At 45.4% G+C, this 24000-nt stretch overlaps 1 protein-coding gene across 4 annotated transcripts in view; it reads right to left on the bottom strand.

Moving 5' to 3' along the window:
- The window catches only part of RtGEF (Rho-type guanine nucleotide exchange factor), a 117219-nt gene that overhangs the window by 81853 nt on the left and 11366 nt on the right, over positions 1–24000 (bottom strand). For all 4 annotated transcript variants that reach the window (XM_045763026.2, XM_045762873.2, XM_045763096.2 and 1 more), the window contains exons 2-3: positions 13535–13661; positions 11966–12092 (exon numbers count right to left, since the gene is read on the bottom strand). In XM_045763026.2, coding sequence (XP_045618982.2) covers positions 11966–12092; positions 13535–13603 — 196 coding nt within the window. In that variant the 5' untranslated portion in view covers positions 13604–13661. The remainder of the gene's footprint in view (positions 1–11965; positions 12093–13534; positions 13662–24000) is intronic.

Genomic DNA, 24000 nt, shown 5'->3' with positions numbered 1-24000 from the left:
AGGGTCTCGAGAGTTCTACTTCCCGAGCCTAACATTAGACCAGGCTAGACTTGTGATACCTTGATCCAACAAGCTACTGCTTGGAGCAGCCTGCAGGCCCACTTATCCACTAAAGCCTGGTTGGCCCGGCACTTCTTGCAAGAACTTGTCTAAGTGTCTCTTGAATACATCCACCTTTATTCCGGCAATATTTCTAATACTTGCTGGGAAGGTGTTGAACAGCCATGGACCCCTGATGTTAGGACAGTGTTATCTGATTGTGTCTATGGAACCTCTACACCTCATTGTTTCTATTCTGCATTTCCTTTCCGTATCTTTTGCTTCAGTAAGTTGTTATTCTACTGTGCAAATCTGGAACCTGGACTTCTAGTATTTTCCATGCATATATTATTCGATACCTTTCTCGTCTCCTTTCCTAAGTATATTTTGAGAACTTTGAGACAGTCCCAATAATTTAGATGTTTTATTGTTTCTATGCGTGCCATATATGTTCCCTGTATTCTCTCCAATTCAAAGGGAATACTCTGAATACTCTTCATATCCCTTTTCTGCTCGGAAAGGGGAAGTGAGTACTGAGCAATACTCAAGACGGGACAGCACCAATGATTTAAATAGTAATAGCATTGCTGAGGGATCTCTGGATTTGAACATTCTCATAATTCATCCAATCATTTTCCTAGCCGCTGCTATATTTGCTCAGTTATGTTCACTAAATGTCAGGTCATCAGATATCATAATTCCCAGATCTTTTACATGTTGCTTTCCTTCTATGAGTAGGTCTGATTGTGTTCTGTACCCTGTGTTCGTTTAGGTTCCTCATTTCCACCATACCTGGAACTTATCACCATTAAACATCACGTTATTTTCAGTTGTCCAATCGAAGACTTTAATAGTATCTGCCTGTTGTTTTTCAGTGTCTTCTATGGAGGCAATTTTCATGCTGATTTTTTAATCATCTGCAAAGGATGACACGAAGCTGTGACTAGTATTTTTGTCTATATCCGAGATAGGAATGAGAAATAGCAGTGGTGTAAGGACTGTGCCCTGGGGAACAGAGCTTTTCACTGCACTTGAGCTTGATCCTATTTGATTGGCTATCATTCTCTGCATTCTATATGACAAAGTTGAAAATCCAATGCCCCATTTTACCTGTTATTCCTATTGATCTCATTTGATGAGCTATCACTCTATGGTCATATTGGAGTGATAGCTCATCAAATGAGCTATCACTCACTATTACACTATTATCACTCTGGTCACCTCAATTTTCGTCCTAGGTCTTTCATTTTGGTCTCAATGGGTTCGCAATAGAATTCTCTAGAGGAACATTAGCATATAAAATAAAAAACCTTGTCACGCTCCAACCGCCGACGAGTTGAAGACAGGCCACGCATTAGCCGCGAGTGAGCGCTCAGACGGCTTCCAGCTACACTCCCAATTCCCGCCCTTTTCAAGCCTTTCTTTCGCAATTTTCTTCCTGGAAGGGCCTTGTTCATGATCACTCTCCATCGTGGAGTAAGCGTAGATAGTTTTTAAAGCCGCAGTAAAAACTATAGCCACGGAAAATAGTCGAAATGTTCACACGTTTGAGATGCGAGGGGAGGCGACATTGGTCACAACAGTGGAGCGAAAACAATGGGCCCACGGCGTGTGCCAAGCCGCCTGAGGGCCACGAGGCTCAACAAAGAAAATGGGAAGACATCGGCGCACATTTTAAAACCAGTCCCCCAAAAATCAGAAAAAACCTGATTTTTGGTGATTATTTAAAGTGGATGACGCAATGCTGCGTCATCCCCGGTATTACCGACAGTAAACGGATGACGCAATGCTGCGTCATGCCCGGGCGAAAGTGTTAAGTGCTTTATTGTACCTATGCATGCATTATATGTTTGCTGTATTCCCTCTATTTCAGCAATATCTCCTGCTCTGAAGGGGGAAGTACCTAAGTATCGGGCAGTACTCAAGACAGGACAGCATAAGTGAATTGAATAGTATGAGCATTGTGATGGGTTCCCTGGATTTGAAAGTTCCCATAATCCATCCATCTTTTTCTAGCTAATGCTATATTTGTTTGGTTATGCCCTTTAAAAGTTAGGTTTTCTGATATCATTATTCCCAAATCCTTTATATGTTGCTTTCCTACTATGGGCAGATTTGATTGTGTATTGTACCATGTATTTTGTTTAACCACTGTGCTGCTAGCCTTCCAAATATGGCACCCCCCCCCCCGTGTGAGCAGGAAATATATTCTCGGGAAAAAATTTGTTTTTGAAAATTTTAAGTACCCTTCCCTGATCACAGATATGTAAAAAAAAAATCGAAATTGTGCTTACTTTGGCCCTAATGGGGTTCGGAAAATGGCGTGTGACGTCACGATTTGGTGGTCGCCCGTGGCATAGACCCCCAAAGCCCACCAGCTTCAACATGCGCGAGTTGCCACAAATATTTTTTTCATTTTTTTTTCGTACATTTCTGAATACATTTGTTTTGTTTTTCTCCCCAATCCTATGTACTGTATAATGAACATGTACACAATATTATGGCAGTAGAACATCCATACTGCCCCAAAACACTGTGTTATGTGTCTCAAATGTGTCCACATATATAGCTCATATAGTGGCACCTTGATTAACGAGCGGCTCTATTTTTACGAGCATTTCCAGTAACGAGCAAGCCACTCGCAGCAAATTTGACGAGCTTCCCCTCTATTAACGAGCAAAACCACATGGTGCCTCCTAGCGTCTTGCGGATTCTTGCAAATTCTCGGACGCCTCCGATGCCAGTGTTGTTGTTGTATCGTGCACGACAAGCATCCCTCTGCATTTATTTGTGCTTTTTTTTGTGGTTTTGTGACTACAATTTATAGCACACAATTTCACCAAAGAAGCTGCTTCCTAATGATAGTGTTGTCAAGATGAAGAAAGACACAATTACTGTGGATTTGAAGAAGGAAATTATAGCAAAGCATGAGTGTGGTGTCTGTGTGACTGATCTCACAAGGGAGTATGGCATGGCCCCATCAACAATTTGCACCATTAGTAAGGTGATGAGGAGGTAAGGGATGCTGCCTCTTCCAATGAGATCAGGGAAGTGTTGGGAATGTTTGAAAAGGTGACCGCATTCTTGGAAAAACTGCCCTGATAAAGCAGTAACAACCCGGTGTGTGAACATGTTTAATGACAATTTGCTGTTTTGTTTTAGGAACATATTAAAACAAAGACAAAAGCAATTGTCAGTAGATACGTTCTTTGCAAAAGTAGAGAAAAGAAGAGCCAGTGATAGTGAACCACAACCTGGTCCCAGTGGGGTGAAATTCCCAAGAAGAGAGAGCCTGCCTGACTCAGAGGTGGATTCTCCTTCCACATCATAACCCCTCTCCTCCTTCCCACCTCCCCATCGTCTCCCTCAAGCCAGGAATGACTCTTCATAAGGTAAAGTAAACATGAAAACAGTAAAACAAAACATTTATAATTACATGTGTAGTATTATATTTACATAAAAAAATGTCATACAAGTATGGATGTTTTTGGGAGTGGAATGGATTAAATTTATTTCCTTTATTTTAAATGGGAAAATTTGTTTCTTAAGACGAGTTTTCCACATAACGAGCTCGGTGCCAGAACGGATTAAACTCGTTAATAGAGGTGCCACTGTATATCCAATGTTTCATGTTCATTTATGTATACAATGGGGCCTCGACTTACGATGCTAATCCGTTCCCAGAGACGGATCGGAAGTCGAAGCGAATTTTCCCATAAGAAATAAAGGGATTTGAATTAATCCGTTCCCCACCCTCCAAAATATTAACATAAAAATGGCGTATGGAAGATGGTGATGGGGGAGGAGGAGAGTTGTTACTGTTTGGAAGGGGAGTCCCCTTCCATTATCACATCAGGCAGTGATGTTTTCTCTGGGGTACTCTCTCTCTCCTATGTTTTGCCTGAATACCACTAGGACCTGGTTGTGGTTCAGTGCTTGTTTGTCTCACTACAAATTTGTCAAGAGACATTTGTTTTTCCATTCGTTTTAACATTTGTCTGTAATGATGCATCACTTTAGCACCCATAATGTCCTTTTTCTTAGCTAGTATGGTGGATATCATTGACTGAGATTTGTTGTACTGCCTAGCCAGTTCACCTACCTGCACACCATCTTCATATTTACGAATGATCTCTTGTTTCTGCTCTATGGTCATTCTTACATGGGATCTCATATGTTGAGCCTTACCACTGACTTTCCTGGGACTCATGGCATATTATATAATAATTACTTTAATGTTCAAAATGCAAAAAATCACCACAAAAGCGGAATTTCTTATAGGCGCGATCGTCACTAAGCGAGTAGCTGTAGTAAACTAAGGCAGGTCGGACCGGGTGACCGGGAACCACGCGCTCGGCCGACCCAAATGTGTACCAACAAATATCGGATGTCGACAACACCATCGGATATCGAGTTGGATTTTTCGATGAAATTTATATAGTAACTCGAAATTATCGTAAGTAGGGGCAATCATATGTCGAGGTGCCACTGTATTTACAACATATTTACACACTATACAATATCACAAACTACATACATTCACCATCAACACACACTCAGAACTCCGCGAGTGTGAGATGCCACACCCAGCCAGCCCTCCCTCACTCCTCCAACACCTAACTTACTCCTTACACCTTACTCGCCAACATTCCTCCTCCCACCATACTGTTATTGTTTTAATTACACTATTTACACACATTATGTGTATGTATCTACATGTTTTATTCACCATAACTATGCAAGTAAGCCAAAATTGTGTCCAAACAGCACAGTGGCCACCATACACTGTATGAGAAATCACACAGTACCCAGCAGACGACGCAACGATTACGACGCCACCTCCCTCACCAAACTGGCTCCTCCCAACATACTCCTGTTGTTATTACTACACTATAAACACACATTGTATATACCCATGTACATATGTGTTCACCATAGTGAACCACTAAGTATCGTGAGCAAAACAAGAATGGCTGCCACACACTGACGCTATCTGGATTCCTTCCCTCCCTCCCTCACAAAATTTCCTCCTCCCACAATACTATGCACAGGGCTAATTATCACCACAATCCTGGTCACTAAATCCTGTAAATGAATAATTAACCACAAGTTTATTTTGTAAAGTAACATAAGAAGTCGTTTGAAGATTCTTAGATGAACGAAATAATGCTGTGGTGCTGTGGCTAGCGTTGCGAACATCGTGATCAGCATTGATTCACTGATATTTGAACATTGTACATAGTCATTATCACACTCAGGCTCTTCTGTAATACTATCATGGCTAAATAATATCAGTTATATATATATATATATATATATATATATATATATATATATATATATATATATATTTTGACATTATTAGGCGATGCTGTGGTCACAAGCTGAACAGCAGTGCTGTGAGCTCATGCTGCGTGTGCCAGCCTTGGTTGCTCACTCAGTACTGAGGCTCCCAGCTCTCACACCCGGGAATGTTACCCACGATTTTTTTTTTAAATGGCGTCTGTTTACAAGAGCCTTGAGGAAGCTGATGTGAACCCCCCCTGTAGCCGTGGGAGTTTTTAATCATACGCTAAAAATATAAGATCCCAGAGGCGCGTTGCGCACCCCCCCTTCAAGCGCCTGCAGGTGCGATGCGCAGTTCAGTGCTTAAGGTCTTCATTTTTTCCATACCTAAGTACATGGAATTTATCACTGTTAAACCTCATTTTATTTTCTGCTGCCCAATTAAAAACTTAATTAATATCAGTTTGTAGTTTTTAAATGTCTTCTACAGCATCATAGTAGTGAATAAATGGAATGCATTATAAAGTTAATTGTCGGAGGCAAACTATACATAACTTCAAATGTAGATATACTAAAGCCCAATAGGCTCAGAAAACCTGTACACCAGTTGACTGAAGGCTAAGAAGTGGTACCAAAGAGACAATGCCAAACTCCTGCAAGCACAATGAGGTAAATACTCCTTGCTCCAGCTGATCTAATCCTCACCCAATCCAACCAACCAACCAACCAACCTGCCTCCCATCTATTCCTACCCCACCCACCTCTCACCTACCACTCCAATCCCCCCATCAACACCTACCTTTACCCCACCTCTTTCCCTTCCAGTCAATCGCCCTCCTGCTCAACACTAATTGCACTTGCATGGGTTGAACTTCAGCTCTTTGGTTTTATTGTAACCTAAATAGCATATTTATCCAGCAAAATCCTTTTAGCCACCCAGTGTAGGAGCATAAATGACTGAGTGCAGAATGCATACAAGGAGAGTATCTTGGCAATAGACGGCCATAACAAAGGTAATTAGCAAGGTCAAAGCGACATTGTGTTAGGTCACACTTACATGTCAGTTGGAAAGATGACCATGGCTTCAGGTCACTCAGGGCATTGTAGTGATAAAGCCTGGAGTGATGCAGGTAACTGTTGCCTTATATTAGAGAGGGTGTCACAAGCCATGAGGCAATCACATGTACCAAGGCCTGAGGCAATTTGGAGTTGCTATGTCTCGGAATGTCACACCGAGGCATGACCAAACAAAAGAGGTCATTCAGTTTGAGGGCCACAAACCAACAGGTCCTTGGGTGAAGCACCAGGCGAGATGAGTTCTCCAGAACCAGATCTGGGGATGGGCCAGCTTCATTGATGATATTAGAGTCAAACTTTGTGTGTGCGAGTGGAAATTAATACTAACCCAAGGGCATAGATATAAAGGTTCTGAGTACTGGTATAAGTGACATGGTATGAAGTAGAGTAGAGGTTGGAGTAGTTGGTTTGTTGGAGTAGTGATTAGCTGGAGTAGAATGTAGTGTTGGGACATGGCCTTATGAATCAGGGTGGCCCAGGTTTAGTGAGATCCAGGGTGTGGAAGAGGTAGGGCCCTGTGGTTATTTGACATGTGTAGCCAAACTGGATTAATGAGACCCAGAGAAAGTAATGATTTGGAATGTGAAGAATGGGATACTTATGTAGATGGTTCACATTCTAGTCTGTATAGTAAATAGCTTAAATAATTAAAACTTCAGTTACCTTCCCTATGACCCCTACACGTTTGTAGCTAGTTGAATGGTATGTCTTCTGAAATATATGCGATGAATCATATGTGTGTTCACATATACATGGTACTGAACTGAAATAACAATAACTCATTTGTGATAAATGGTAATAAAACCCTTCACAACAATGAAAGTAGCACACATAGCATATCCCATTTACAACAGTCTCACTTCTTAGCCTAAATTTTAAACAGAATATCTTAATTAAAATGTGTTTAACAGTTTGTACTCTCCTGGGAAATATCCAATTTTTATAAAGCACACTTATGGTTCTATTATTGTTTGCTTGTTTTTCTTTCATTTCTCTTTCTAATTTAGATTTGTAGCCTGTTATGCTTCATCGGTACTTTTTGGGCAACTTTTAATCATTATGCTTCATCTCACTACTATAAGCATATCAGATTTTAGTTTTGGTATTTGGTAGGCCTATGCAAGTCCAGAGCCCTGGTAGTATTGTGTCTCACACTAAAACCAGAGCTTAATGGACCAGAGAGCTACTAAGTAGCCAGTTTAGAAAAGGATTGTAACCCAAAGCAGCACAGTTACAGGCCTTCAAGTGAAATCAATAAAACAGGGAAAATGTAGACAATAAAGAATGTCTAAGAGTCCTCCAATCTACAAGTGAAGTGTGTATGTCATTAAATGCACCACAAGGTCACAACAAAATCTGATCTAATCTCTACCATATAGAGGTGTGCATGCCACCAAAGTACTTTACCTAACCAGTAAACATTGTGATGCTGGACATACAAGAAGTTCTCACAAGACCTATGACAGGTCACCAGGTTCTCCACCTCTAACCAAAAGTAAACTAACTTTGTCACTCTACAAGGAAAGATTAAGATGTAGGTGGCACTTAAATAATTCACAAATAAAGATTCACTATCCTACAAAGGTGCAACATGGTGGGTACGGAGAATCCACCATGTTGCACCTTACAACATAAAACATACAATGCACAGCAAAATAACACCAAAGTCCCTGATAGATGATTCAGAGGACTATGAATGAAGTGACTAAGGCTTGCAGAGCTAAGCCAAGGTTCATAACAACTGAACTGAATCCCTGTATAAAATACACCTAGGAAATAATCACAAGGCACCCATTCAAAAACACTTCTAAATAGAGCCTTGGCACGTGATTCAGATATCCAAAATAGTGAAACTAGGTCAAACAACTGAAATCCTAGTCCCTGCATGTCGACTGGCATGAGATACAGTCAAAGTGGCTCAAGTCAGGAAACTCAAAGATGTTGGTGGTGTTGCCACGTGATGGCAGCAAGCTGTGGCTACCATGCAGGACAACTGGTACAAATGACAAGAGCCCTCCTTTTGTGGTCACCTGGGGCCACCTTGACAGCATGAGTGTGTCCAATAGACAAAATGGATCTTACCTCAGGGAGCAACTGCAAGTGACAGCCGAGAAATGTCTATATTATACAATTAATTAATAATGCATACATTTCTCACTGACTCAGTAATGATCCAAAATCAAACAAAATTTCCAATTTATAATTTAAAATCTTATATTTAGCACATAAGGGAAAAACACCAGTGATGAATATAATGAAATACCTCTTTCTGGTAGAGCCCTGGTGGTTCCCTGAAGCTATCTTGTCGAAAAGGTGTTCTCTACAACTGGGTCCCATCGGTCACAGTAGTCCATTTTGGCCTACCAGGAACCAGAGCCACAACCCCCCTTACTCGCAGAGGTACAGAGAGCAGGGAATTATTAACATCACACTCAGTGGGAAGAATCCAGAAATTAGTGAAGCTTTACAGACAACCACAAGGTTCATAGAAAACTAAGCATAGAAATGGACAAACAATTCATTGCAAACAGTTGTTTCCCTCAAAACCTGCTCAAAAATGTTGGTACTGATAGATGCCACCAGGTTACCTGGAGCCCCAGCCGACAGTTGGCTCTAAGGTCAGTCCAGGGCTGAACAACAGCATCAACAAACTGATGAACCTGGTAAGGTGGGAGTCAGAAAACCACTGGGGCTCTACCAGAAAGAGGCATTTCATTACATTCAACACTAGTTTCTGGGAGTAGCTCTATAGTGACTCACTGAAGGACAGAGGACAGGAAAACAAGGGACTTACCAGGGAGGAGGAAAGATACTGTAGCAGATACTACTCTGATAAAAAGACCTTGGGCCAGGAAACCCAGCCCAGTGCCACACCATAATGCAAGACCAACTGGGACCAGGGACATTAACCAAATACCAGGCCTCCAATACTAGGTGAGACCTCCAAATACCCCCAAGCCCATATTTCAGCCCAGGACATGCTGGAGAAAACAGCAGCCAACACTACACACTTATGAAAATTATAGGCCCGAGGCATAGACAGCAGGCTGATAAACTTTGACAACACTGCAGACAAGCCTGAGAAATACAATCTTTGGAATAGAGGACCAAGGAAACAGGGTCAACCAATAAGGAGTCCACTGATGCAAAACCGGTGGCATGCAGGTAGCAGCAAAGCACCACCATCAGACGACAAATAATGCAACACCAGCAAGACCAAGAAGGATCAATCCCATAAGGACCCCTCCAGCAACCAGCAAACTCTTTTTTTGACAGAAAAAAAGAAAGCTTCAGATGAACAAACTGCCCACTTGAGCCAAAGGAAAAGAATCCCTTCCACCAGAGAAGAGCATGAAATTCCCAATGTTGCAGCTGGAAGCAAGAGCCAAGAAAAACACTCGAGAAAAACAGCTCTAATCAAAGGGAAAGCCATGAACCAAGATGAAAAAACATTCGAGACAACTTGTGGAATGGCACCAAAGTCGTATCGATGCAGAAAGCATGCAACATTGGCTCTACCAATGCCAAATGAAAAGAGGCGACAGCTGTTAGGCATAAGATACCAGTGCAAAAAAAAACACAACAAAAATGACAGGACCACCTGGACTGATAACGAAGAAAGATGATGAAGACACATAAAGGAAAACGAACACCAGGTAACTTCATATTGCTGCCATGAAGAGAGATGCAGGTATGCGCCATCAATAATATAGCCACCTGATTGCCATCAAAATGGCAAAAGACCTGTGTCAAAAACTCCAGACATGCAGAGGAGGTTGAACCAACAAGGTACATCGCTGGGCTGACCTGCTGATAGAGGTGGATCCATGGAAAAATGCCCAGGTTCAGACACCAATCCAGAGGAGCCAGATACCAACAATTGATCCCTCCCCGAGTACAACTCCAGTCTGGACAACACCCAGAACAATAACTGAACTGGGAGAAAAAGAGGAAATGAACCCTCATTTCAACCAGTCCAGATGGAAGGCACCCACCATAAAAGACTCGTGACTGAGGACCAGAGCCACATAGGAGGGAAGACACAGATTCCATACTGATGCAAAGAGGTCCACTTTGGAGTGACTTCTTGCCTTACAAATCCAATGGAAGGGCTCATTGTCGATGGTCCCCTCCACAAAAGTAAGACAGCAGCGAGCTAACCCGTCTTCAAGAATGTTGAACACTGCCTTCACAGTTGAACCGTGCAATCCAAACCCAAGATTCCAGAAGCTAAGCTACACGAAGTATCCAACTTCAAAGAGGGAAGAACTGAGGTGGATCTTCACAATTTAGAGAATGAACTCCTGGGAAAGCAGTTGGAATGGAACCAGTGAATGGAGCCCAACAGGAAGCCAAATCCTCCACACTACCTGCAACACAGCCACAAACCTGTGTGGAAGGGAGGCCTGGAGTATGTTGGTCTTGAAGCTCCAACCCAGAGCCAAGGCATCTGTGAACACATCAAGCGACAGGGAAGGATGACACCACGGATATGAGCCCCGAGAAGCCTGAAGATGAGGTCAGTGAAAGAAGAGCCAACGTAGGGCAGGTGAGGTCCAAACCCACTGGTCTTGGCACACAGCCAAACCCTGCTTAAGGTAAATCTCAAACAGGCGAATTGGTTGTTTGGTATTTCAAGGTTGGACAACTGCTCAACCAACTGATGAGTCACCCAGGGCTGATCCAACACCAGAATACACTGAAGCTGCACGCTGTGCAGAACTGCAGGGGGCAAGGACAGAGATGCAATTTACATTATTCCTTATAGGGAAAAATTATTCGGGACTCAAATGGATTAGCACTGGAACGACCTTCTGGAACCAATTAAGTTTGAGTACCAAGGTTCCACTGTACTAAAATAAAGAAACAAAACACAAGCAAATGGCTTCCTGGAGTACAAAGTCCAAAGTATGGTTGATACTTAGCTGAGATACAGTGGAACCTGCTGAGAAGCAATGAGACCCACTGAGAAGCAATGGGACCCACTGAGGAGCAGTGGGACCCACTGAGGAGTAGTGGGACCCACTGAGGAGTAGTGGGACCCACTGAGAAGCAATGGGACCCACTGAAGAGCAGTGGGAGACACTGAGAAGCAATGGGACCCACTGAGAATGATAGGTAACCTAGTAGCACACTACAGGAATCAACCTCTTCAGGGGCAGGAGTGGCCTTGGAGCCGACTGTGGGCCAAGGCTCTAGGCCACCTGGTGGCAGCTATCAGTACTAGTGGGTTCAACCTAGTTTTAAGGGAACCAATTGTTTGAATGAATTACTTGCAGTAGTTTCACCATTTTGATGCTTTGTTTTCTACGAATCTTGCAGTTGTCTGTAAAGCTTCATTGACTTCCTGGATGCTTTTACCGGTGAGGGCGATGTTAATAATCCACTGCTCTCTGTGCTTCTATGAGGTGGCAAGGTTTTAGCTCTGGTCCTTGGTAGGCCAAACAGGACTCCTATGACTGATGTGACTTAGTAGTGAGTAGCTATCTCAGCGAGCCAGTTTCAGGAAGCCACCAGAAGACTCCTCCTAGAAAGACATTGTGAGTCTTTACCCAATCCATACCTGAGAGCTTATATTCTTTGACATAATTTGAAGGAAACCATCCTGTCTTGTCATTAAATGTCCCTTCCCACCATCCACCTTCTTCTTTCTGGGTCACAGTGATGATGTCTCCCTTACTGAAGCACAACTGTGACAAAAAAAAAAAAAAGGAATCATTACCATTAAATTTTTTTTTCATATGATGGGGAAGAATTTACTTGAAGATTTGAGTAAATGTATCAGAAATACTGATGAGCAACAAGATAATAAAAATATTCACCAACATTTGTCCATTCACTCTCCTTTCCATACCTGGCAGCCCAACCACTTGGTCTGGATGGTAGAGCGACGGTCTCGCGTCATGCAGGTCGGCGGTTAATCCCCGACCGTCCACCAAGTGAATGGGCACCATTCCTTCCTTTCATCCTATCCCAAATCCTTATCTTAATCCCTTCTAAGTGCTATATAGTTGTAATGGCTTTGTGCTTTATCCTGATAATCCCCCCTCTCCATACCTGGCAGCATCATGAGCTACCAGCTCCACAACACTCCATACAATTGTAATGAGTAGTTTCTCTACCCAAGAATTTATCCACAACAGTATCTCAAGTCACTACACAGACTGTGTACATTGTGCCTTGCCATTCATGAAATTGCCTGTGAGTTGCCATTCATGAAATTTCAGTTTTGCCTTTCCTGTTAGTGAACTGCTTCCATTTATCACCAAGCAGTTTTTTACCCAAGGCCAAACAAGGGCCACGAAAACCCCAGCTGGCCCCAAGAGCAGGGTACATGTCGAGCAGCAAAAACCCCTACGGAAATGATTCCTGAATGCACCAGGGAAGAGAACCCTAACACACAAGGGGGTAATACTCACAGGGCACCTAGGGAAGGATGCCCCTAAGCACATGCAGCCCTGGTACAGATAAGAATACCTCACCACCACACACAACAACACTGCACGAAGGTAACCATGAAAGCAAAACACCGCTTTGGAATTCAAAGCTAGAGAAGACGTCCGCCCGGACCACATTAGCGAACAAGCTGGAGGGCTAGGTAGCTGGCACAGGGAGGTCCGGGGCTCCCCCCTCCCCCTCTCGGGAAGGGGAGGGCAGCACGGACGAGTAACATGGCATTGGAGTATGACATGGCAGTGGAGTGTGACGTTTGCTTGTTTCTCTGGGATTGGCAGGAGTTCTGCCTCTCTTTTCAGTTTTTAATTGTAATTTTCTTACCATGTGGGGTTTGTTTTGTTATTGCTACCTTTTTAGGTGCCTAACCCTGGTTGATGGCAGATAATCAAAACCCTCAACCACAAAGGGAGGTTGTTCCAGGGGCCATTGCTCCCTGCACCTCTGTGGGGGCCAGGTTTTGGCTCGTGGTCCCTGGGAGGCTGAACTCCATAGACTAATACCCTGATCTAATGTATCACATATTAGCCCGATAGCTTCAGGGAGCCAAAGGGGCTCACCACAAAAAGAAAAAAAAAAAAAAGATGCAATAACTCACTTCTGCTAAACCTGAACTCTCCTAGCATAAATACTTTGCTTATTATTTGTCGGCAATTTTATTTTTTTTTTAGCTACTTACCTCATCATTATTTTTACCCTTGAACGAGTATAATGCTTCAACCAATAGTATTCCATTTTCAGCTGCCATCACTAGTCTCTGGCTGGAATGCTCACTGCTGCTATACTTCACTCCTCACATTCAGCCTCTGAAATAAAACAGGAGAAAATTATTAATATATTCCTCAAAAATAACAAAAGATCTTTGGAATGAATAATTACTGCAGCTAAAGTACAGAACAGTAATTTTTTAAGCGAATAAATTAAATACAAATAATCATGTTATATATAGTACATTTAATGAACCTCAAAAAAATTTTGATTTAACCACTGCACTGCTCTGCATTAAAATATGACACTCCTGTGGTGCGCTGAAAATAAATTCTTTCCAAAAAAATATTACCTCTTCTTATATTATTAAAATGTAGTCTTTGATCACGGGAAACTAAAAAAACCAGCATTGAATGTAATGAAACGCCATTTTCTGGGCGAGTCCCGGAGGCTCCCCGGAGCTATCCAGGCTGAATGGATATATATATCTTTCTGGCATCAGTCAGTGCCTGGAGTTCTTGCCTACCGTGGACAATGAGCCAGAACCTGGCCCCCTCTAGAGAGAGGCCGAGGAGCAATGGCATATAGAAACCCCCCCCTCCCTGTGGTTGGGAGCATTCTATGTCTGCCATTGACCGGGACAGGCACCCAGAAAGGTAGGCCCCCCAAAACAAACCCCCTATTCTGGTAAAAATATTGCAACCAAAGGCCGAACAAGTGGACAAAACTCCCCAAACAAAAATTAAACAAGAATGACGTCATCATGTCGCCACGCCGCTGTCTGCGCAACCACCCCCTCCATGGGAGGGGTAGGGGAAGCCCCAGACCCACCCACTGGCAACCCACCCTTAAGTTCATAGGCTGGATGTCAAAAAGCGTGAAAAACACAGCCGACTGGAGGGAGGGAGGGAAGCGGGGGAGCCTCCGGGACTCGCCCAGAAAATGGTGTTTCATAACATTCAACGCACGCTGGTTTTCTGGAGGTGAGCCCCGTCGGCTACCCGGAGCTAACTACCCAAAGATGAGGAAAAAACAGGGACTTACCCGAGAGGCGGTTCGTCCTCACTCCTCAACGCGAAGTCAAGACAACTGGCTGTAACCGCCGCCCCAATGCAACGTAGGCCCTACCAGGCCCAGGAATATTCACCAGGTAGCGAGCAGCCAGGACCCTGTTCAACCTCCAAAAACCGCTCACCCGAATGTCAACCCAAGACATGTCGTCAAAGACAGCAGCCAAAGCAGCAAACTTACGCACGTCGTGGGTATGGTGATAAATCGCAAGCTGGCTAGACTTAATAAACCCTGAAGACAACCTGAGAGACCCGAGCCCAAGAACAGGGAAGAAGGAAAACTGGGTCAACCCAAAGCGCATCCCCGGTCACCAAAGCTGTGGTGTACAAATAACGGCGAAGAGCCACAACCGGACACAACACATGATGCACCCCTGGCCTCACCAACCAAAGGCCCCCTCCAAAACACAGCTGTCTCATTCTTCGCCAGAAAAGGAGGAGACAGCTGCAACCGAACAAAACGACCACCAGGACTGAAGGAGCAGAAACCCCTGCACCAGAGGAGAGCATGAAGCTTCCCGACCCGACCCCCAGAGGCCAATGCCAACAGGAAAAGAGCTTTAGAAAAAACAATTCGGAATGGACGGGGCCACAACAAACCGAGGTGAAGAAAGAAACGAGAGCACCCGGTCCAAAGACCAGGACGGCTAAGGAGGCACATGAGCAGGCTGGAGGTGAAACGCCCGAGAAAGCATGCAGAACGGAGCAGAAGTACTGTAACATCAACACCGAAAGCAAGCTGAAGTGGCTCCGCCAGCGCCACACAATACAAGGCGACAGTATTGGGCATAAGATGACGTTCCTGGAACAACCAAGAGAGAAAGGACAGAACAACCCTATCAGAGACCAAAGAATACCTACGCAGTGATTAGAAGAACCGGAAGGACCGCCAGGAAACTTCACACTGTCGCCAAGACGAAGCACGCAGGTGGGGGACCAACAACAAAGCCAACTGCGCACCATGTCTCTTTCAACGGATCGGTCCAGCCTGGTGCAAGGCTGGTTCGGTCTTCTTCTCGAGTCTTCATGTACGGAGTTTTTGACTTGGGTTTATCATCACCTGTATGGTAATTACTTAGGTAATTACACTTAAGTGTAGTTACAGGATGAGAACTACGCTCGTGGTGTCCCGTCTTCACAAAGAGTGCTGGGAAGACGGGACACCACGAGCGTAGCTCTCATCCTGTAACTACACTTAGGTAATTACACTTAGGTGAGAGATACATAATAATTTACACTGCTCCATCGGGAGCAGTGTAAGCCATGAACCGCCGGGAGAGATACATAATAATTTACACGTGGAAAATAATTGAGGGGCTGGTCCCAAACCTGCACACAGAAATAACATCACATGAGACCAGAAGACATGGCAGGATGTGCAGAATACCCCCGTTGAAAAGCAGAGGTGCAACAGGTACTCTGAGAGAGAACTCTATCAACATCAGAGGCCCGAGACTGTTCAACACGCTTCCACTACACATAAGGGGCATAACTGGCCAACCCCTCACAGTGTTCAAAAGAGAACTGGATAAGCACCTCCAAAGGATACCTGATCAACCAGGCTGTGACTCATACGTCAGGCTGCGAGCAACCGCGTCTAACAGCCTGGTTGATCAGTCCAGCAACCAGGAGGCCTGGTTGACGACCGGGCCGCGGGGACACTAAGCCCCGGTAGCACCTCAAGGTAACCTCAAGGTAGGTAATTACCATACAAATGATGATAAACCCGAGTCAAAAACTCCATACGTGAAGACTCGAGAAGAAGACTGAACCAGCCTTGTACCAGGCTGGACCGATCCGCTGAAAGAGATAGAGCCGCAGGAAGACCCTCGGGTTCAGACACCGAGCAAGCAGCGCCTGAAACCAAGGCTGGGCTGGCCACCAAGGAACCAGAAGGACAACTCTTTCCTGGTAAGTCTCCAAGCGTTGCTCCAAGGACTTGGAGCAACAGCTGAACCAGGGAAAGAGGTACAGGTAACCTCGCCTCACCCAGTCCTGCCTGAAGGCGTCGACCCCGACGGCCTCGCAGTCGGGGAAGGGCGCCACGTATAATAGGAGACGCCTCGACCATGCCAACGCAAAGAGATCCACATCCAGAGTCCTGAACATCTGGCACAGCCAACTAAAGGAGCCGGCGTTGATCGTCCATTCCATGGAAAGGGGAAGGAAATGAGACAGGCCGTCTGCCAGGATGTTGGATACCCCCTGACGTGAACCACCAGGAGAGCCAAACCCCGAGAACTCGGCAGACAAGTCACCTGAAGCGACCAGCCCCAAGACCATCGAACCCCCTCGGTTCAGGCAATGAACCACCTGGGAGTAGTCCGAATGGAGCTGGATCGTCGATCCGCAAGCGACCCGAACCCTCCGGAGCGACATCCACCCCGCCGCAGACTCCCTGACCGTGTTGTGAGCCTGACAGAAGGACGGACCCCACCGCCCCTGGCCAGCCTAGTGAGCACTGGATATAAAGCCCCAGCCAAGAGACGATGCATCCGTGTACACATCGAGCAAGGGCTCGGGTAGGCGCAAAGTCACTGAACCCCGAAAAACCCAAAGAGGAAGCCGGCCACGCAGCAACCGACACAAAACCCCCGGAGGCCGAACCCAACGATCGCAAGAGAGGGGGAAAGCGCCGTCCCCAAAGGAACCAGAACAGCCGACGAAGCCACACCCGACCTGGCGGGTAGACCATCATGGCAAAGTTCAGGCTCCCGCACAAACTCTCAAGCAATCGCATCATGACCCAGGAGCCCCTCGGGAACAGATGAAACCAGGAACGCAGACGGAGCAGAGCCGCCGGAGGAAGAGACAAGGAAGCGGTACGAGCGTCCCAAACCAGACCCAGCCAAGACCAAACCTAAGAGGGAACCAGATGGGACTTCCTCCAGTTCACCAAGAACCTGAACCCGGTGACCTGGGAAAGAACCAAATCCCTGGCGAGCAGACCGGCTGGGAGCCCAAACCAGCCAGTCGCTGAGGTAGGCCAGAACCCGAACACCTAACAGACGAACACAGGTCACCATGACTCGAGTAAGGCGTGTGAAAACGCGAGGCGCCAGATTCAACCCGAAGGAAAGACAACGAAAACAGTAACCCCTGACGCCCCACAAAAAAAATGAGCCAGTCTCTGAACCTTGGATGAACCGGGACGTGCCAATACACATCTTTGAAGTCCAGGGACACCATCCAAGTGCCCGGCTCCAACAGAAGACGAACCTGGGACAGAGTAGTCATCCTGAAGGAGGGGCAATAAGCCCATGGGTTCAAATGGGACAAGTCCAGAAAGAACCGGAGGTCCATGCAGTCCCATTTCGGGACTGGAAACAGGCGGAATCCACCTGAGGGACGAGGTCGCTTTGACAATGCCCAAGCGAACCCACTCCAAGATGAACCCCCGAGGGAAGAGGGTCCACTCAACACCACCACAAGCCGTACAAAACGACCCGAAAGGCCCACGAATCGTGGGACCAGTTGCAAGCAAACAGGGCGAGCCCCCCCCCAATCACCCCCTGGGACTAACCACGAAAGGGCCGACGCATCATACGAGAACCTGAGCGGCGGACAGGGCGATCCCCGCGCCAACCTGAAACAGATAGACCTGAAGGCTGCGCCTGCCCTTGATCTGGCCCCACTGGCCTACCACGACGAATGGAACCCCAAGCCTTAGCACGATCCTTCCGGGATGGCACCCCACCAGTCCCCCAGAGCACCAACAAATCAGACATAGGTCGACAACTAACCGAAGCCGCCTGCAGGTACTTCACCACCGCGGACTCCGCAAACAGCAAAGGACAAAAAGGAGAAGACAATAGAAGAGCCAGGGCCCAAGCAGATTCCAAGAAGAAGCAAGCATCGCCTGCCGACATGCGAGGCGAGAAGCATAGTACAGTGGTAACTCAGATTACAAGCGATCCTGTTTACGAGTTTTTCAGATTACGAGCAGAATTTGCTTGGAAAATTTACATCAGAATACGAGCGTTGCCTTGGAATACGAGGGTGTTGATACGCATACAAGTAGACCTAGCCTGTGGTGGCACGGCTATCGCCCCTCAGTTTACCAGTGCCTCGTGCCCAGTGACTATCCCGCCTGAATTCTTCTCCAGGATTTACAGTGTTTTGTTGGATTTTTGGCCTTTTGACCATAAAAGTTGTTGTTATATATCTCACCATGGGTCCCAAGAAAGCCAGTGGTAAGGATGAAGGCAAGAAATTGCATGCGAGGATGACAATAGAGGAAAAACAAGAGATCATTCAGAAGCATGAAAATGGTGCACGTGTTGTTGAACTTTGTAGGCAGTACAACAAATCCACGTCAACGATATACACTATGCTTGCCAAGAAAAAGGACATTAAGAGTGCTAAAGTGGCAAAAGGCGTAAGAACAATCACTGAAACAAAGACCACAAATACTTGAAGAAGTGGAAAGTTGTTATTAATTTGGATACACAACAAGGAGTTAGCGGGTGATAGTGTTTCGGAGGCCATCATTTGTGAGAAAGCCAGGGTATTGCACGAAGACTTTGTAAAGAAAAACCCCTGGAACGAGTGCAGATATGATAGACTTTATGGCAAACAGGGGATGGTTTGAAAAATTTAGAAAAAGAAGTGGAATTCATAGTGTTATGAGGCATGGGGAGGCTGCCAGCTCGGACAAACCAGCAGCCGAAAGATTTATTGAAGAATTTAGAGAATTTGCAGAGGCTGAGGGATACCAACCGCAACAAGTGATTAATTGTGATGAGACAGGACTGTTCTGGAAAAAGATTGCCGAAGAGGACATACATTACCAAGGAGGAAAAATCATTGCCCGGACACAAGCCTATGAAAGATAGGTTTACGCTTGTGCTGTGTTCAAATGCGAGTGGCGATTTAACTAAATTTTATACCTAATTCATCTAAATCTACACTACAAAAGTATGTTTAAGTTATTACTGTACTTACCCTTGCTGATGATTGCTGTTAGCGTATGGAAGATGGTGAGGAGGGGGGAGCAGAGGTGTTACTGTTTGGAAGGGGAGTCCTCTTCCATTATAACAGTGAGGAGAGTGAGGGTCTGCCAACCAGGACAACTCCTGAACTTTAACGAACCCAGTACGGACAGGACGAACCGTACACAAAGGAATGTGGATCCATCCCGAAAGCATAATCCGGGTCACGCAGGAGGTAATCCGTAAGGGCTTCCCGCACCTCAGAAGAGGAAATGCGGAAAGTCGAAACCTTCCAGATAGACGGAACCGAGGAACCCGCGGGATAACGGAACCGATCCCAGGGAGGGGCAGACACCAAATCCAATTCGTACATGGAGGGAGCGAAAGAGAACCCTTCTCCTTGTAACACTAAGCCCCACTCTGAGGGCAGAAAAACCCAGGCAGGTTCCAACGGAGCCTAAGGCAGAAAGTCAACCCTCCCCAGCCCCAGGAACCTCTCCCCGAGGACCCAGGGCTGAGCCAGCCTCCAAACCTCTCCCCCCCCCCCCTTCTTAAGAAAAGGCGGGAGCCGCCAAAAAAGCAGGAATGAAAGGGGACCACTGGCTAGACCCAGAAGCTCCGGTTGAAGGACCAGGCTCGAATGCCTCCGCTACAACCCCAGAAGGGGACACCCCCGAGACCGCCCGAGTCTCAACACCAACTAGACCCTGCCCCGACTTTGAAACCCTCAGACACTTCGGAGCAGGAAGCAAGGGGAGAGGGGGTGGGGAGGGGGGGGGGGACCAGATGAACAACAGAGGGGGAAGGACTAGGAGGGGTGGACAGAACCAGAGGTGAAGTGACTCCCACCCCAAAGTCCGGGTCCCTATAAGCAAAATGGGGCAATCTCGGAGCATCCGGGGTCGCAACCAACCTAGCATGTTGCAGCAACTTAAATCTAGTATGCACCGCCGTAGCTGCCTGCACACGCATATCATTATTAACAGCTTGGGTGAACTGGAGCACATACAGACTTCTGCTAAACCTGGGTCAAAACAATCATCGACCCAACAGGCATGATGGGGCAGGCAAAACCAGTAAGTGTCACCTGAGACAAGGACGACAGAGCAACCTTCAAACTCGCAGGACGCAAGGGGGGGACCTCAGGGGTCACATCCATTGGACCACATAGCCCCCGAGGGGTCTCCCAGAGCCCTTAACCTTGGTTACACGCTAAGGGAAGCCCAGGCAAAGTACTGCAAACCAGCGCCCAAGTCTACCAAACAAACTTCTAAAACTGAACCCCTGGGACATGTCCACTCACGGGGGCCAAGCGGGGAGGACCACCAAGCACAGAAATATAGATATACAGTGGCACCTTGACTTACGATTGCCTCGACTTACGATAATTTCGAGTTACGATGTAAATTTCATCGAAAAATGTGACTCGACTTACGATAGTTTTGTTGACTAACGATATTTGTTGGTACACATTTGGGTCGACCGAGCGCATGGTTCCCGGTCACGAGGGCCAACCTGCCTCAGTTTACTACAGCTGCCCGCTTAGCGACAATCACGCCTATAAGAAATTCTGTTTTTGTGGTGATTTTTTGCTTTTTGAACATAAAACTGATTATTATATATCACGCCAGATGCAGTTTAATGCTGATAAATGTAAAGTTCTGAGGCTAGGTAATGATGATAGAGTTACAAGATACGAGCTAGATAAGATAAGCACCTCCAAAGGATACCTGATCAACCAGGCTGTGACTCATACGTCAGGCTGCGAGCAGCCGCGTCTAACAGCCTGGTTGATCAGTCCAGCAACCAGGAGGCCTGGTCGACGACCGGGCCGCGGGGACACTAAGCCCCGGAAGCACCTCAAGGTAGCCTCAAGGTAGATGGTGTTGAGATTGCGAAGTCGGATTGCGAAAGGGACTGGGAGTTATGATTAGTAAGAATTTAAAACAAAAGGATCAATGCATGAATGTTTCATAATAAGGGAAATAGGACACTCGGATTTATTAATCGAAGCGTTAGTAACAAGACACCTGGTGTGGTTCTTAAGCTATATCTTGCTCTGGTTAGGCCCCATTTAGATTATGCAGTTCAGTTTTAGTCGCTGTATTATAGAATGGATGTAAATTCACTTGAACGTGTCCAGCGTAGGATGACTAAGTTAATTCCCCAAATTAGAAATCTTTCATATGAAGAAAGATTAACAAAGCTTAAGTTGCATTCACTGGACAGGCGAAGAGTTAGGGGTGACATGATAGAGGTTTACAAGTGGATGAATGGACATAACAAAGGGGATATTAATAGGGTATTAAAAGTATCAACACAAGAAAACACTCGCCCACACGCCCTTGGCGTGTGGGCGAGTATGTGGAAGAGCGTGCGGGCAAGCGTGCGGGCAAGCGTGCGGGCAAGCATGCGGGCAAGCGTGCAGCGACACTGATATGTGTATACTCGTTTCAGTTTTCTCACCTTAATTCTCGTGCTACATCGTTCATTTTGATATCATTGTGTTCGCAATAGAATTCCCTACAGGCGTATATGCATATAATGTCGAAAAGCCTTGCATGACTCCCAACAGCAAAGCTTAAAGTCGGCAAAAGTAACCCGTCAGCGCACAAAATCAGTAAAATGTGTATACTCGTTTCAGTTTTCTCACCTTAATTCTTGTGCTACGTCGTTCGTTTTAGTATCTTTGTGTTCGCAATAGAATTCCCTACAGGTGTATATGCATATAATGTACAAAAGCCCGGCTTGACTCCCCACAGGAAAGCCTAAAGTTACCCGTAAACAAGCACCAATTGGGACACTGCAACCTAATGTGTAAACTCGTTCAAATTGATACATCAATTGTCATGTTACGTCTTTCATTTTGGTATCAAATTGTTCGCAATAAAAAGGCGCGTATTTTAAAACTAGTCCCATAATAATAGAGCAATAACTAGAATTTTAACACTTTCGCGCTTTAGATTAGAGATAACTCGTCGCCGTTTTTTCTTACGATTCCGCATAACAGCCTACTTTTCTCGTCCATCGAAAAAATATTTCTATAAATTCCATTTTTTAACCGAAATGGATGGGGATACTCTCAGATTTTTCTCCATGAAATTCCCGTTCTCCCTCACCGAACACATGGCATCTCGGCCTACCCGGTCACGTGGTATACCACATGTTCCCGACATAGATGCCAGCGCAGCTCCGTCCTGCTGACGCGGCAGTTTCAACACCCGGGCCCATCTGGTGCGAGGCGTCCTCTGTTCACCTCAACACCTCAAGCCCACTCATCAACCACAAATTCTGAAATGGACATTGAGGACATAGAACCACTTGATGTTTCTGATTTCATAGAAGATTCTACTACAAGTTTGGTGGTTCCTGTAGAAGACAATATTCCTCCAGTGCATCCAAGAAATACAAGAATTATAGATTCAGAACAACGTCTCAACTACAAGTTGACGCATGAACTCGTGCACTTGGCTTAAAAAAAGAAGATGCCGTGTTTGTTTCAAGTCTGGCAAAAGGAGGGACGTGATATATGGATGTAAAACTTGTGATGTGGCACTGTGCGCTGCGCCTTGCTACACAAGGTACCACCGAAGAAAGATATTTTGGGTGGAGAAAAATAACCACCGGCAACAGCTTCACTCCACCTAAGAAACATCAGATGAGCAACTTCAGGATCAGAAGCCTGAAGATGGTGGAGTGAAGAAAAAATGCTCAACTGTTGATCTTCAATCAACATAGACAGGGTAAGTACACCTATTTGGAATTTTTTATCATCTATAAGAAGTTATATTATATTATATACGTTTTGTAGAGAATTTATTTGCGAATTTTTTGGTACCAGAATGAATATTATATCACATAAATTTCTATGAGTAAAAAAAAAAAAAACACAAAGTATGTTTGGGGGTGTGGCGGGTGTGGCTCTGGGTGTGGCGGCCGTGTGGCAGTGGGTTCCCTTTAGCCGTTGATATATCCAACACGTGGGAAATATTTATATGTGTTATGTATATGTCTGTGTAGGGAATTTTACTGCGATCACTGTCATACAAATTATAAAATGTTTCAACAAGTATAGACATGACAAACATCAAACGAACGAAAACAATGCGTTCGTTTCTGCCGCGAACGCATACTGAGCGACGTAATTCTATATTTGGCGCTTCTCTTACACATGCTTTGTACAAATGTTATACATTTCATCTTATAGAAAATTTTATTGCGAACACATTGATATAAAAAAGAAATACGTACATAGAAAAGTAGGGTCAGGAAACGTAAAAATGTATAAACTTTCCAAGCATGATTTCCCCCCCTGTGTTTTCGCCAGTGCGCTCGCGGCTAACTACTCTCCACTTCACACACTCTTGCGGGTGGGCAATTACCTATATTAAACATTCATATGCATATGTCCGTGTAGAGAATTTTATTGCGATTCC

This window comes from Procambarus clarkii, chromosome 1 (genome assembly GCF_040958095.1).
Source record: "Procambarus clarkii isolate CNS0578487 chromosome 1, FALCON_Pclarkii_2.0, whole genome shotgun sequence".
Lineage (NCBI taxonomy): Eukaryota > Metazoa > Arthropoda > Malacostraca > Decapoda > Cambaridae > Procambarus > Procambarus clarkii.
Note: the sequence above shows the minus strand (reverse complement) of the source record. Positions and strands in the feature narration are given on the sequence as shown.